At 45.5% G+C, this 15,696-nt stretch overlaps 1 protein-coding gene across 1 annotated transcript in view; it reads left to right on the top strand.

The window, feature by feature from the left end:
• The window catches only part of LOC139749465 (uncharacterized), an 84,223-nt gene extending 68,884 nt beyond the window's left edge, over nucleotides 1-15,339 (top strand). Inside the window, exon 4 of the mRNA XM_071663367.1 lies at nucleotides 3,068-15,339. Within this exon, the coding sequence (XP_071519468.1) occupies nucleotides 3,068-3,152 (85 nt within the window). The 3' untranslated portion in view covers nucleotides 3,153-15,339. The remainder of the gene's footprint in view (nucleotides 1-3,067) is intronic.
• Nucleotides 15,340-15,696: the final 357 nt, after the last annotated feature.

Here is a 15,696-nt window from a genome sequence, read left to right as displayed (position 1 = left end):
CCAGCTGTCACTATAGCTTTCTTACACCTTTATTTATAAGTGCCTAAACCTTTGACAGGGAATATACCAATCCTACTGTCCCCCACGCGTCCCAGTATCCCCTACACCTGTCCAAGTATTACTGTCTCACACCGTTCCAGCTCAACCGTTCCCCGTCTGTCGTTGTCTGTGTTGTCGCCGTCTTGGCAGGGTTACTGATGTTGCTCCTGCAGTTGAAGGATCTATCATAAACTTTTGTCAAGCCTCTTATGGTTTTATCTAACAAACGACTTTTTTTTCTTTTGAATTCATTTTAACTCGTCGCTACGGTTCCTGTATTCAAGCCCGAGTCACCAGCTTATACAGTCGCGGACGACCGTCCCGAGACGAACTTAAAAGTTTCGAAGTCTCGGTTCACATCTGTTCGGAGCTGTATCGAGCCCTCTGGCTCTCCCAGGCGAGACGAAGGGCTCGGTCCTATTCCCACCAGGTGTGTCCCAAGACTTTCGCCCGCGGCTGTACTTCCCTTATCTCACAGAACCATCGAGGAGCTGGATGCCTCCAGCTCCAAACATCAAGTTGTTCTGACGCGTTATCATATAAGACAGAGGATGGGTACGATAACATGTTATAAAAGGAACATCTTTTCTCGGAGAGGGGCGAAATATAACCCATAATTGAAACTTTTCTCAGCTAATCTAGCCAATTATAAGCAAAACCAACCTAACCTGACTTAGCCTAACCTCATCTACAAGTAAACTGAAAATTACCTTAACTAACCTAACCTTAAACCTAAATTAGTCAGGATGATAGATTCTGGTATTGCCATCCTAGCCACTTCCCATTATATACTAATACTAATTAGTGTGGGTGTTACAACCAATGCTACGAATTTCTTACTGTAAAGAAACAAGTGTTATTCACAAAATCCTGTCATCTAAGCAGAATATGATTAATCTGGCAACAAGAAAAGACTCGCTATATTTTACCAACGAAAGAGTAAAAACGTATCCGAATTTTCTGTTGCCACACAAATCTTGAAGACTTAACTTGCCAGCATGACCACTTAAAGCAGCGGCTGCGATATAAGGAAAGAAAACGGTGATACCCAGTGTGCGTTTGACGTCACACGTTGATCCTTTGCTTACGTAAAAGACTTGAAATAATTTTTCACATAATGACTTGGCCGCCCCCTTGTTGAGTTGACTGGAAATAAGGTTAAGATAGCGTTGTAAACATGTGTTCACAGACAAATATGCCCTATTTACTTACTTTAAATATAAATATTACGTGACTCATATTATATTTACGTTATGCCGGCGTATGTTGGGCAACATGAGACCAACATACAGTTGGTGAGGAGGGGTGGGGGCTGACACTAGTGGAGGATCAATGGAAGAATATTAAAGGTGATGTGGCGGATGTTGTGGTATGTTGTCATGTGGCCAGGTGGACGTCCTATACGGAGGTGGTGTTCTTTGTTCATGTGGCCAGGTGTTCTCTATGTTGCTAGATGTTCTTTACAGTGGTGTTGTTTTCTGTTTATTTGGCTAGGTGTTCTATACAGAGGTGGTGTTCTCTGTTTATATGGCCAGGTGTTCTCTAAAAAGGTTAAATTCTCCGTTCATGTGGTCAGGTGTTCTCTAAAGAGGTGGTCTTCTTTGTTCATGTGGCCAGATGTTCTCTGTTCGTGTGGCCAGAGTTTCTTACAGAGGTCATTTTATCTGTTATTCTCGGGCAGATTTTCACCTCACGGGTCATGACCTGCGTTCATGTCGGCAGGTGTACAGGCGTAGTCCACACAGGTCACGTTGTATGTCAGGTGTGTCTCTGTGTTTACCTGTGCATCACTGGTGTGCCCCAGGGTCGCTTCTTGTATACAGTGATTTCCTCTACCACTCGCATGGAACGCCCCTCCGGACTACTGGTGACTCCTCTCCCTCTCTCTCTCTCGTGTGACGTCGCAGCTCCGTGTGTTCTCACTCATTATTAAGTGGGTCATGTTCGGCTCTGCCTGGCTGTAACACTTGGTAATTTAGTCAACAGAGTCCATTAGATAATTATCCTCTGCTCGGCAGCTGTCTTTCTTTTTTTATATATAGCAACATTTGTTTAAAACAATTAGAATAATTTCACAGTGTTGCGTGTGTTAATTAGCAGTCCTTCCCTCGCCTCGGCTGCAGGAAATTAAAACTAATGGATGAGCTTCTGCTTTGGTCTTGCATTTTACATTAACTACAGCTTATCATCTTGTTTTTCCTCTCCTGCCGTCCATTACCAAGATGAAATCTTGATATTTTCATCAGTTTTTAACTCCAGTTGCCTCCCTTGGTTTCAGTGCGACCTCATGTGACCTTAGTTCGAGATGAACTCCTGGTAGCCATCTTCCTCCTTTACTGATCATCGAGATGACCTGTAGTGACCTACCCTTTTGATGAGCATCGAAAGGACCTCCCTGTGCTCATCTTTTATGTGACCTCCCGTGACAGATGAACTCTCGTGTGTTGCTACTCATGATGCTCTCCTCTATCATAGGCTACCACGTGACCCTGGATGATCCGAGTCACTTGCCTCATGACCTCTGATGACACAGCTCCCTCTCACAGTCTCCGCTTCATTTCTCCCCTAATACTCCATGTCGACCTTCCAGGCAGCAGCACTCTCTTTTAGTTCTCATGGCACTTTGATGATCCAACTCCTTCTCTTCTTCTTCCTCTTCTTGACCCAGCTTCCTCTCTTATGTGACCTTCATTCACTAAGTATTTCAGATGACCCCAGTCTCCTCCTCGTACAGTTTCCATCTCTTTCTCTCGTAAGTTTTGCCTCAATTGACGTAACTTTTCTCCAGCGCATTTTCCGGTGAGCCTTCCCTCCCTCCATGGCTTGCAGAACGTAATATCCCTCTGACCAGTTTTCAATTGCATTCATCAGTCTGTGTGTTTGTTTATGTGTGTGAGGTTTCCAGAGGGTATATACGTGCCTGATCTACCCAAGAATGATAAGGAGTGGAGATTGATGATAATAGATAGATAAATAGATAGAAGACACAGTGTAAAGTTATATGATATATTGTATCGTTCTTCCTCAGGTGTTCCCGAGGCCTGGAGAGGATTGTGACAGGTTCCACAGCGCCTCACCTGTCAAGGAAAGGTATTACTCCTCGTCTCTCCTGACGCCAGTTACGTGTACGTGGGACTGTCAATCGCCGCTCCCAAGCCACCCTCTCCATCCAGCTTCCTCCTGAAGTATTTCATCGTCAGCAGCTTCCAGAGGAAATACAAAGTTCCAGATTATATATTGGTTTTTTGGAGGTCTGGGGTCTGGGGTCTTCTTGTAGTCTGGACGTTGATTTCGTTAGAGGCTTGGAGGGTAATATTGTTAGAAGTTTGGATATTGATTTCCGTAGGTGTTTGTTGAACTTGAGGTTTGGATATTGGTTTTGTTGGAGACTTGGTCACTGGTTTCGCTGTAAGTTTGAATGATGTTTTTCTTGGGAAATTTAAATATTGAATTTGTAGGTTTGGATATTTTTTTCTTTTAGGTTAGGATGTAGACTTTTTAAAAGGTTTTGATATTGGTTTTCTTGGAAATTTGGTTGATGAATTTAATGGAGTTTCGGTTTTTTCTTTTCAGTTTCAGATACTGGTCTTCTAGAAGGTTTGGTTATTGTTTTGTGGGAAGTTTTTTCACTGATTTGGCTGTGCAGGGGTTTGATAGTTGTTTTGACTGTAATGTGAAAAATTAGTTGTTAGAATTCTGGGCATTGGTTAAAGTGAAAGTTTCGATAAAGGGTTCGTCTCTGAATGATGTTTTCCGTAAGTCTTCAATTTGTCTCATATTTTATTGTTATGATGACTAGAAAGAGAGAGAGAGATATCAGATAACAAACGTGTCATCACAATGATTTTTTTTTTTTTGGTAATTGTGGTGAGGTGAAGCGAGACGCTGGTGTAGGAGAGGCCAAGCCCAGGTCCTGGGCGCTGGTGCGTGGGCAGGTGTCCCCTGGAAGAATTGCGTCGTTGTTGCCTGGTGTCACTGTGCACCGGCAGGAGCAGTTGATTACTAAGGTCCATAGGTTGTACAGTAGATGGTCCCGTAGCTTTGTTAAGTGTGCGGCAGGAAGGAGGCAGCTCGTACTGACCCCGTAGTTTGGAAAGAACGCGGCAGTTGTCGGGCGTCTCCAACGGGGCTCTTGTCAGCGAAAGAAGTTGTTAGAGTCAATCTGGGGCTGCTGCTGAAGGAGTTAGCTGACGGTGAGGCCACAACGCATCACCTGTTGGAGAGAGAGAGAGAGGTGAAATCTGGGGTCAAGTAACTAAGACGTGTTCAGCTTGCCAGAGTGGAGCTCTTATGATCTGAGACTAGTTGACTTAACTGACTGATTACTTCACCGTTTCAAGAGGCTGATGCAAGCCTATCCGGTCTGGTAACCCACGCCAGGGTACATTAATGGTGTGGGCATGGCAGGCTAGGCACTACGGTGGACGCCTCGTGGACACCTTCCTTTGTGAAGATTCCGGTCACTTACCAGCTCAGCTTCCTACACCATGACCTGAAAAGTCATTGAAAGTCATGTAAGGTCACACGAGGTTGGTATCAAGCGATACCGAGAGTGGAGTGGGTGTCACATGCTGCCAGAGAGAGTGATTTAACCTCATCGTCAGGGAGGCTATGCAGGACTGTGTGGAGTGACACTGGAAATTATCACTACAGGTTTTCTAGTGGTTGAATATTTGCTTTTTTTTGTTGAAGGTTTGGTTGATGTCTATGATGAATTCTTATGCCTTAACGTGTAAAGTCCTCAAGAAATGCTGTTTTCCAGTGTACTTCAATCCCATGATTATATTAATCTCAGTGTAGGGTTAAAGATTGAGGAATGATAAAGCTGGTTTGTTGGTCAGTTAACCCTAGTATGGGGTACAGACAGCCTTGGTGTGTGGGTCAAGCAGTCCTCAAGAGAGGGTCAAAGTGTTAGCCATATCCTGACGTGTTTACTGGTCTTGTGACCCAACTTCGCGAAGCAGAACACGTCTTGTGCTACCCTAGTGTCTCTCTGGTGCTCAGCTCGATGGGTTCAGTATTTGGCTCTCGAAGTCTGTAGAGGCAAGTGGTTTATCTCAGATAACCGAAAGAGGTGTCTTCATTAATATTCTCCCAGTGTAAAATAAACTCAGTGACGTGATCCTGTATCTGGTTCTACATCCACTTCAGAATGACATAAACTGAAGACAACTAATAAGAAATTCTACAGAAGATGAGTCCATTTTCTGATTAGTGTTATCTATGGAATTAAGTGAAGGAGAAACTAAATTTGGTTATCCTACTTGGTCGCTGGTGCGTGGGCAGGTGTCCCCTGCAAGTGCGTCGTTGATACTTGGTGTCACTGTGCAGCGGCAGGAGCAGTTGATTACGAAGGTCCATAGGTTGTACAGTAGATGGTCCCGTAGCTTTGTTAAGTGTGCGGCAGGAAGGAGGCGGCTCGTACTGACCCCGTAGTTTGGAAAGAACGCGGCAGTTGTCGGGCGTCTCCAATGGGACTCTTGTTAGCGAAAGAAGTTGTTAGAGTCAATCTGGGGGTGCTGCTGAAGGAGGTAGCTGACGGTGACGCCACCACGGATCACCTGTTGGAGAGAGAGAAAGAGAGGTGTTCAGCTTGCCAGAGTGGAGCTCTTATGATCTGAGACTAGTTGACCTGATTGACTGATTACTTCACCGTTTCAAGAGGCTGATGCAAGACTATCCGGTATGGTAACCCACGCCAGGGTACATTAATGGTGTGGGCATGGCAGGCTAGGCACTACGGTGGACGCCTCGTGAACACCTTCCTTTGTGAAGCTTTCGGTCACTTACCAGCTCAGCTTCCCACACCATGACCTGAAAAGTCATTGACAGTCATGTAAGGTCACACGAGGTTGGTATCAAGCGATACCGAGAGTGGAGTGGGTGTCACATGCTGCCGGCGAGAGTGATTTAACCTCATCGTCAGGTTTGTTGTCAGGGAGGCTATGCAGGACTGTGTGGAATGACACTGGAATTATCACTACAGATTTCCTAGGGGTTGAATATTTGGTTTGTTTTGTTGAAGGTTTGGTTGATGACTGTGACGAATTCTTATGCCTTAAGGTGTATAGACCTCAAGAAATGCTGTTTCCCAGTGTATTTCTATCCCATGATTATGTTAATATCAGTGTAAGGTTAAAGATTGAGGAATGATAAAGCTGGTTTGTTGGTCAGTTAACCCTAGTATGAGGTACAGACAGCCTTGGTGTGTGGGTCAAGCAGTTCCCAAGAGAGGGTCAAAGTGTTTGCCATATCCTGACGTGTTTACTGGTCTTGTGACCCAACTTCGTGAAGCAGAACACATCTTGTGCTACCCTAGTGTCTCTCTGGTGCTCAGCTCGATGTGTTCAGTATTTGGTTCTCAAGTCTGTAGAGGCAAGTGGTTTATCTCAGATAACCGAAAGAGGTGTCTTAATTAATATTCTCCCAGTGTAAAATAAATTCAGTGACGTGATCCTGTATCTGGTTCTACATCGACTTCAGAATGACATAAACTGAAGACAACTAATAAGAAATTCTACAGAAGATGAGTCCATTTTCTGATTAGTGTTATCTATGGATTAAGTGAAGGAGAAACTAAATTCGGTTATCCTACTTGGTCGCTGGTGCGTGGGCAGGTGTCCCCTGGAAGAAGTGCGTCGTTGTTGCCTGGTGTCACTGTGCAGCGGCAGGAGCAGTTGATTACGAAGGTCCATAGGTTGTACAGTAGATGGTCCCGTAGCTTTGTTAAGTGTGCGGCAGGAAGGAGGCGGCTCGTACTGACCCCGTAGTTTGCAAAGAACGTAGAAGTTGTTAGAGTCAATCTGGGGCTGCTGCTGAAGGAGGTAGCTGACGGTGAGGCCACCACGCATCACCTGTTGGAGAGAGAGAGAGAGAGGTGTTCAGCTTGCCAGAGTGGAGCTGTTATGATCTGAGACTAGTTGACTTAACTGACTGACTGATTACTTCACCGTTTTCAAGAGGCTGATGCAAGCCTATCCGGTCTGGTAACCCACGCCAGGGTACATTAATGGTGTGGGCATGGCAGGCTAGGAACTACGGTGGACGCCTCGTGAACACCTTCCTTTGTGAAGATTCCGGTCACTTACCAGCTCAGCTTCCTACACCATGACCTGAAAAGTCATTGAAAGTCATGTAAGGTCACACGAGGTTGGTATCAAGCGATACCGAGAGTGGAGTGGGTGTCACATGCTGCCAGCGAGAGTGATTTGACTTCATCGTCAGGGAGGCTATGCAGGACTGTGTGGAGTGACACTGGGAATTATCACTACAGGTTTTCTAGGGGTTGAATATTTGGTTTGTTTTGTTGAAGGTTTGGTTGATGTCTGTGACGAATTCTTATGCCTTAACGTGTACAGTCCTCAAGAAGTGCTGTTTTCCAGTGTACTTCAATCCCATGATTATATTAATCTCAGTGTAGGGTTAAAGATTGAGGAATGATAAAGCTGGTTTGTTGGTCAGTTAACCCTAGCATGGGGTATAGACAGCCTTTGTGTTTGGGTCAAGCAGTCCTCAAGAGAGGGTCAAAGTGTTAGCCATATCCTGACGTGTTTACTGGTCTTGTGACCCAACTTCGCGAAGCAGAACACGTCTTGTGCTACCCTAGTGTCTCTCTGGCGCTCAGCTCTATGGGTTCAGTATTTGGCTCTCAAGTCTGTAGAGGCAAGTGGTTTATCTCAGATAACCGAGAGAGGTGTCTTAATTAATATTCCCCCAGTGTAAAATAAATTCAGTGACGTGATCCTGTATCTGGTTCTACATCCACTTCAGAATGACATAAACTGAAGACAACTAATAAGAAATTCTACAGAAGATGAGTCCATTTTCTGATTAGTGTTTTCTATGGAATTAAGTGAAGGAGAAACTAAATTCGGTTATCCTACTTGGGCGCTGGTGCGTGGGCAGGTGTCTCCTGGAAGAAGTGCGTCGTTGTTGCTTGGTGTCACTGTGCAGCGGCAGGAGCAGTTGATTACTAATGTCCATAGGTTGTACAGTAGATGGTCCCGTAGCTTTGTTAAGTGTGCGGCAGGAAGTAGGCAGCTAGTACTTACCCCGTAGTTTGGAAAGAACGCGGCAGTTGTCGGGCGTCTCCAACGGGGCTGCTGCTGAAGGAGGTAGCTGACGGTGAGGCCACCACGGATCACCTGTTGGAGAGTGAGAAAGAGAGGTGTTCAGCTTGCCAGAGTGGAGCTCTTATGATCTGAGACTAGTTGATTTAACTGACTGACTGACTGACTGATTACTTCACCGTTTCAAGAGGCTGATGCAAGACTATCCGGTCTGGTAACCCACGTCAGGGTACATTAATGGTGTGGGCATGGCAGGCTAGGCACTACGGTGGACGCCTCGTGAACACCTTCCTTTGTGAAGATTCCGGTCACTTACCAGCTCAGCTTCCTACACCATGACCTGAAAAGTCATTGAAAGTCATGTAAGGTCACACGAGGTTGGTATCAAGCGATACCGAGAGTGGAGTGGGTGTCACATGCTGCCTGCGAGAGTGATTTGACCTCATCGTCAGGGAGGCTATGCAGGACTGTGTGGAGTGACACTGGAAATTATCACTACAGGTTTTCTAGGGGTTGAATATTTGCTTTTTTTTGTTGAAGGTTTGGTTGATGTCTATGATGAATTCTTATGCCTTAACGTGTACAGTCCTCAAGAAGTGCTGTTTTCCAGTGTACTTCAATCCCATGATTATATTAATCTCAGTGTAGGGTTAAAGATTGAGGAATGATAAAGCTGGTTTGTTGGTCAGTTAACCCTAGCATGGGGTATAGACAGCCTTGGTGTGTGGGTCAAGCAGTCCTCAAGAGAGGGTCAAAGTGTTAGCCATATCCTGACGTGTTTACTGGTCTTGTGACCCAACTTTGCGAAGCAGAACACGTCTTGTGCTACCCTAGTGTCTCTCTGGCGCTCAGCTTGATGGGTTCAGTATTTGGCTCTCAAGTCTGTAGAGGCAAGTGGTTTAAATCAGATAACCGAAAGAGGTGTCTTAATCAATATTCTCCCAGTGACGTGATCCTGTATCTGGTTCTACATGCACTTCAGAATGACATAAACTGAAGACAACTAATAAGAAATTCTACAGAAGATGAGACCATTTTCTGATTAGTGTTATCTATGGAATTAAGTGAAGGAGAAAGTAAATTTGGTTATCCTGCTTGGTCGCTGGTGCGTGGGCAGGTGTCCCCTAGACGAAGTGCGTCGTTGTTGCTTGGTGTCACTGTGCAGCGGCAGGAGCAGTTGAGTCAATCTGGGGTTGCTGCTGAAGGAGGTAGCTGAAGGTGAGGCCACCACGCATCACCTGTTGGAGAGAGAGAGAGAGAGGTGAAATCTGGGGTCAAGTAACTAAGACGTGTTCAGCTTGCCAGAGTGGAGCTCTTATGATCTGAGACTAGTTGACTTAACTGACTGACTGATTACTTCACCGTTTGAAGAGGCTGATGCAAGCCTATCCGGTCTGGTAACCCACGCCAGGGTACATTAATGGCGTGGGCATGGCAGGCTAGATACTACGTTGGACGCCTCGTGAACACCTTCCTTTGTGAAGATTCCGGTCACTTACCAGCTCAGCTTCCTACACCATGACCTGAAAAGTCATTGAAAGTCATGTAAGGTCACACGAGGTTGGTATCAAGCGATACCGAGGGTGGAGTGGGTGTCACATGCTGCCAGCGAGAGTGATTTGACTTCATCGTCAGGGAGGCTATGCAGGACTGTGTGGAGTGACACTGGAATTATCACTACAGGTTTTCTAGGGGTTGAATATTTGGTTTGTTTTGTTGAAGGTTTGGTTGATGTCTGTGACGAATTCTTATGCCTTAACGTGTACAGTCCTCAAGAAGTGCTGTTTTCCAGTGTACTTCAATCCCATGATTATATTAATCTCAGTGTAGGGTTAAAGATTGAGGAATGATAAAGCTGGTTTGTTGGTCAGTTAACCCTAGCATGGGGTATAGACAGCCTTTGTGTTTGGGTCAAGCAGTCCTCAAGAGAGGGTCAAAGTGTTAGCCATATCCTGACGTGTTTACTGGTCTTGTGACCCAACTTCGCGAAGCAGAACACGTCTTGTGCTACCCTAGTGTCTCTCTGGCGCTCAGCTCGATGGGTTCAGTATTTGGCTCTCAAGTCTGTAGAGGCAAGTGGTTTATCTCAGATAACCGAAAGAGGTGTCTTAATTAATATTCTCCCAGTGTAAAATAAATTCAGTGACGTGATCCTGTATGTGGTTCTACATCCACTTCAGAATGACATAAAATGAAGATAACTAATAAGAAATTCTACAGAAGATGAGTCCATTTTCTGATTAGTGTTATCTATGGAATTAAGTGAAGGAGAAACTAAATTCGGTTATCCTACTTGGTCGCTGGTGCGTGGGCAGGTGTCCCCTGCAAGTGCGTCGTTGTTGCTTGGTGTCACTGTGCAGCGGCAGGAGCAGTTGATTACTAAGGTCCATAGGTTGTACAGTAGATGGTCCCGTAGCTTTGTTAAGTGTGCGGCAGGAAGGAGGCGGCTCGTACTGACCCCGTAGTTTGGAAAGAACGCGGCAGTTGTCTGGCGTCTCCAACGGGACTCTTGTCAGCGAAAGAAGTTGTTAGAGTCAATCTGGGGGCGCTGCTGAAGGAGGTAGCTGACGGTGAGGCCACCACGGATCACCTGTTGGAGAAAGAGAGAGGTGTTCAGCTTGCCAGAGTGGAGCTCTTATGATCTGAGACTAGTTGACTTAACTGACTGACTGATTACTTCACCGTTTTAAGAGGCTGATGCAAGCCTATCCGGTCTGGTAACCCACGTCAGGGTACATTAATGGTGTGGGCATGGCAGGCTAGGCACTACGGTGGACGCCTCGTGAACACCTTCCTTTGTGAAGATTCCGGTCACTTACCAGCTCAGCTTCCTACACCATGACCTGAAAAGTCATTGAAAGTCATGTAAGGTCACACGAGGTTGGTATCAAGCGATACCGAGAGTGGAGTGGGTGTCACATGCTGCCGGCGAGAGTGATTTGACCTCATCGTCAGGGAGGCTATGCAGGACTGTGTGGAGTGACACTGGAATTATCACTACAGGTTTTCTAGTGGTTGAATATTTGGTTTGTTTTGTTGAAGGTTTGGTTGATGACTGTGACGAATTCTTATGCCTTAAGGTGTACAGCCCTCAAGAAATGCTGTTTTCCAGTGTATGTCAATCCCATGATTATATTAATCTCAGTGTAGGGTTAAAGATTGAGGAATGATAAAGTTGGTTTGTTGGTCAGTTAACCCTAGTATGGGGTACAGACAGCCTTGGTGTGTGGGGTCAAGCAGTCCTCAAGAGAGGGTCAAAGTGTTTGCCATATCCTGACGTGTTTACTGGTCTTGTGACCCAACTTCGCGAAGCAGAACACGTCTTGTGCTACCCTAGTGTCTCTCTGGTGCTCAGCTCGATGGGTTCAGTATTTGGTTCTCAAGTCTGTAGAGGCAAGTGGTTTATCTCGGATAACCGAAAGAGGTGTCTTAATTAATATTCTCCCAATGTAAAATAAATTCAGTGACGTCATCCTGTATCTGGTTCTACATTCACTTCAGAATGACATAAACTGAAGACAACTAATAAGAAATTCTACAGAAGATGAGTCCATTTTCTGATTAGTGTTATCTATGGAATTAAGTGAAGGAGAAACTAAATTTGGTTATCCTACTTGGTCGCTGGTGCGTGGGCAGGTGTCCCCTGGAAGAAGTGCGTCGTTGTTTCCTGGTGTCACTGTGCAGCAGCAGGAGCAGTTGATTACTAAGGTCCATAGGTTGTACAGTAGATGGTCCCGTAGCTTTGTTAAGTGTGCGGCAGGAAGGAGGCGGCTCGTACTGACCCCGTAGTTTGGAAAGAACGCGGCAGTTGTCGGGCGTCTCCAACGGGACTCTTGTCAGCGAAAGAAGTTGTTAGAGTCAATCTGGGGGCGCTGCTGAAGGAGGTAGCTGACGGTGAGGCCACCACGGATCACCTGTTGGAGAGAGAGAAAGAGAGGCGTTCAGCTTGCCAGAGTGGAACTCTTATGATCTGAGACTAGTTGAATTAACTGACTGATTACTTCACCGTTTGAAGAGGCTGATGCAAGCCTATCCGGTCTGGTAACCCACGCCAGGGTACATTAATGGTGTGGGCATGGCAGGCTAGGCACTACGGTGGACGCCTCGTGAACACCTTCCTTTGTGAAGATTCCGGTCACTTACCAGCTCAGCTTCCTACACCATGACCTGAAAAGTCATTGAAAGTCATGTAAGGTCACACGAGGTTGGTATCAAGCGATAACGAGAGTGGAGTGGGTGTCACATGTTGCCCGGCGAGAGTGATTTAACCTCATCGTCAGGTTTGCTGTCAGGGAGGCTATGCAGGACTGTGTGGAGGACTGGGAATTATCACTACAGATTTCCTAGGGGTTGAATATTTGGTTTGTTTTGTTGAAGGTTTGGTTGATGACTGTGACGAATTTTTATGCCTTAAGGTGTACAGCCCTCAAGAAATGCTGTTTTCCAGTGTATGTCAATCCCATGATTATATTAATCTCAGTGTAGGGTTAAAGATTGAGGAATGATAAAGCTGGTTTGTTGGTCAGTCAACCCTAGTATGGGGTAATGACAGCCTTGGTGTGTGGGTCAAGCAGTCCTCAAGAGAGGGTCAAAGTGTTTGCCATATCCTGACGTGTTTACTGGTCTTGTTACCCAACTTCGCGAAGCAGAACACGTCTTGTGTTACCCCACTGTCATTGTGGTGCTCAGCTCGATGGGTTCAGTATTTGGTTCTCAAGTGGAAGCCTTTAGTAGGCGTTACGTAAGGAACCACATACTTTCTTACCTCCTGTTCATTATGCTTGCCTTAGTAAGTTGCTATCTTGAAGAGACGTCAAGTTGTACAACAGACTGGAAGAGGTGTTATATACTGTAATCATACTGTAAAAGAACAAACGAGGATGAATAAATGGGTCACTCTTAGAATGGCTACTTAAACAAGTCTCCTGTCACATAATAAGATCTTACTGGTATAGCGACAGATAAACTTATGTCTGTTTCTTGTGAATATAAACCACACATACCACCCTGCTCTGTCTATAACCTTATTTTCATGACTGGTAAATACCAACCCTCCTGAAATTCTCTTGGTAAGGACTTGTCACTTGATCTTCACTCACTCAGCTAAGTTCCTATAACACCTATAAGGCGATGAATGAGAATATATCAAGAACAAAACTTGTGATCATTACGGCAACTGGGTATTTACCTGGATCTCTCTGGGAAAGATCTTGAGAAAGCCGGAACTGTCGTAATAGGCAGGGGGAAGCCAGTAGGGAAAGATTCAGCTATATTCTCGGGTTGGATGAATATTTGACGGGATGGAACCACTTTCCTGCACCTGCAGTGTCTCTTGAGCCCAGCAAACGCCTACAGGTAACAAGATGTTGAGACTACATCCATCGTACATCCAACTACTGAGGTTATCACTGCACCTGAGTCTTGTTACCCTGGTGCACTGTGTCAAAACAGTGAGGTACACAGTATGGAACCACCGCAATAGCTTTCTATTGCCCTCACCAGGTCTGGTATACTCGTTTACTTTTGTCACTAACTACGGAAACCAAACCTAACTTCGAAAAATATACTCGCTACTAAATAGAACGAATCTTACCTCCCGACGTTCGAGTCCCTTGAGATATCAATCTCTTTTTTTAGTGCCTCTCACGGTGCCCATTTGCATATCTACAGCCGACGATAGAGGCCGCAGATAAATGGCTTGGTCACCGGGCCTGTTACTCATACACCTCAACCTCTTGCTTGACTCTCTACAGGCAGGTCGTGGACTGTGCTCATGTTCTTTTCAAGTTGATTTATTTTCAGCGTCTTGATTAATATTCTCCACGTGTAAAATATATTCAGTGACGTGATCCTGTATCTGGTTCTACATCCACTTCAGAATGACATAAACTGAAGAAAACTAATAAGAAATTATACAGAAGATGACTCCAATTTCTGATTAGTGTTATCTATGGAATTAAGTGAAGGAGAAACAACATTCCCTTATCCTACTTGGTCGCTGGTGCGTGGGCAGGTGTCACCTGGAAGAAGTGCGTCGTTGTTGCTTGGTGTCACTGTGCAGCGGCAGGAAGGAGGCGGCTCGTACTGACCCCGTAGTTTGGAAAGAACGCGGCAGTTGTCGGGCGTCTCCAACGGGGCTCTTGTCAGCGAAAGAAGTTGTTAGAGTCAATCTGGGGCTGCTGCTGAAGGAGGTAGCTGACGGTGAGGCCACCACGCATCACCTGTTGGAGAGAGAGAGAGAGAGAGGTGAAATCTGGGGTCAAGTAACTAAGACGTGTTCAGCTTGCCAGAGTGGAGCTCTTATGATCTGAGACTAGTTGACTTAACTGACTGCACTGATTACTTCACCGTGTTAAGAGGCTGATGCAAGCCTATCCGGTCTGGTAACCCACGCCAGGGTACATTAATGGTGTGGGCATGGCAGGCTAGGTACTACGGTGGACGCCTCGTGAACACCTTCCTTTGTGAGATTCCGGTCACTTACCAGCTCAGCTTCCTACACCATGACCTGAAAAGTCATTCAAAGTTACGTATGGTCACACTAGGTTGGTATCAAGCGATACCGAGAGTGGAGTGGGTGTCACATGCTGTCCGCGAGCTGTCAGGGAGGCTATGCAGGACTGTGTGGAGTGACACTGGGAATTATCACTACAGGTTTTCTAGGGGTTGAATATTTGCTTTGTTTTGTTGAAGGTTTGGTTGATGTCTGTGACGAATTCTTATGCCTTAACGTGTACAGTCCTCAAGAAGTGCTGTTTTCCAGTGTACTTCAATCCCATGATTATATTAATCTCAGTGTAGGGTTAAAGATTGAGGAATGATAAAGCTGGTTTGTTGGTCAGTTAACCCTAGTATGGGGTACAGATAGCCTTGGTGTGTGGGTCAAGCAGTCCTCAAGAGAGGGTCAAAGTGTTTGCCATATCCTGACGTGTTTACTGGTCTTGTGACCCAACTTCGCGAAGCAGAACACGTCTTGTGCTACCCTAGTGTCTCTCTGGTGCTCAGCTCGATGGGCTCAATATTTGGTTCTCAAGTCTGTAGAGGCAAGTGGTTTATCTCAGATAACCGAAAGAAGCGGAAGCCCTTAGTAGGCGTTATGTAAGGAACCACATCCTTTCTTACCTCCTGTTCATTATGGTTGCCTTCGCAAGTTGGTATCTTGAAGAGACATCAGGTTGTACAACAGACAGGAACAGGTGTTAGATGCTGTAATCATACTGAAAAAGAACAAACGAGGATGGATAAATGGGTCACTCTTAGAATGGCTGCTTAAACAAGTCACCTGTCACAGATCTCACTGGTATACGACAGATAAACATTAAGTCTGTTCCTTGTGAATATAAACCACACATACCAAACTGCTCTGTCTATAACCTTGTTTTCATAAATGGTAAATACCAACCCTCCTGAAATTCTCTTGGCAAGGACTTGCCCCTTGACCTTCACTCACTCAGCTAAGTTCCTATAACACCTACAAGGCGATGAATAAGAATATATCAAAAACAAAACTTTTGATCATTATGACAACTGGTTATTTATCTGGATCTCTCTGGGAAAGATTTTGAGACAGCTGGAACTGTCGTGGTAG

This window comes from Panulirus ornatus, chromosome 7, assembly GCF_036320965.1.
Source record: "Panulirus ornatus isolate Po-2019 chromosome 7, ASM3632096v1, whole genome shotgun sequence".
Taxonomy (NCBI): domain Eukaryota; kingdom Metazoa; phylum Arthropoda; class Malacostraca; order Decapoda; family Palinuridae; genus Panulirus; species Panulirus ornatus.
Note: the sequence above shows the minus strand (reverse complement) of the source record. Positions and strands in the feature narration are given on the sequence as shown.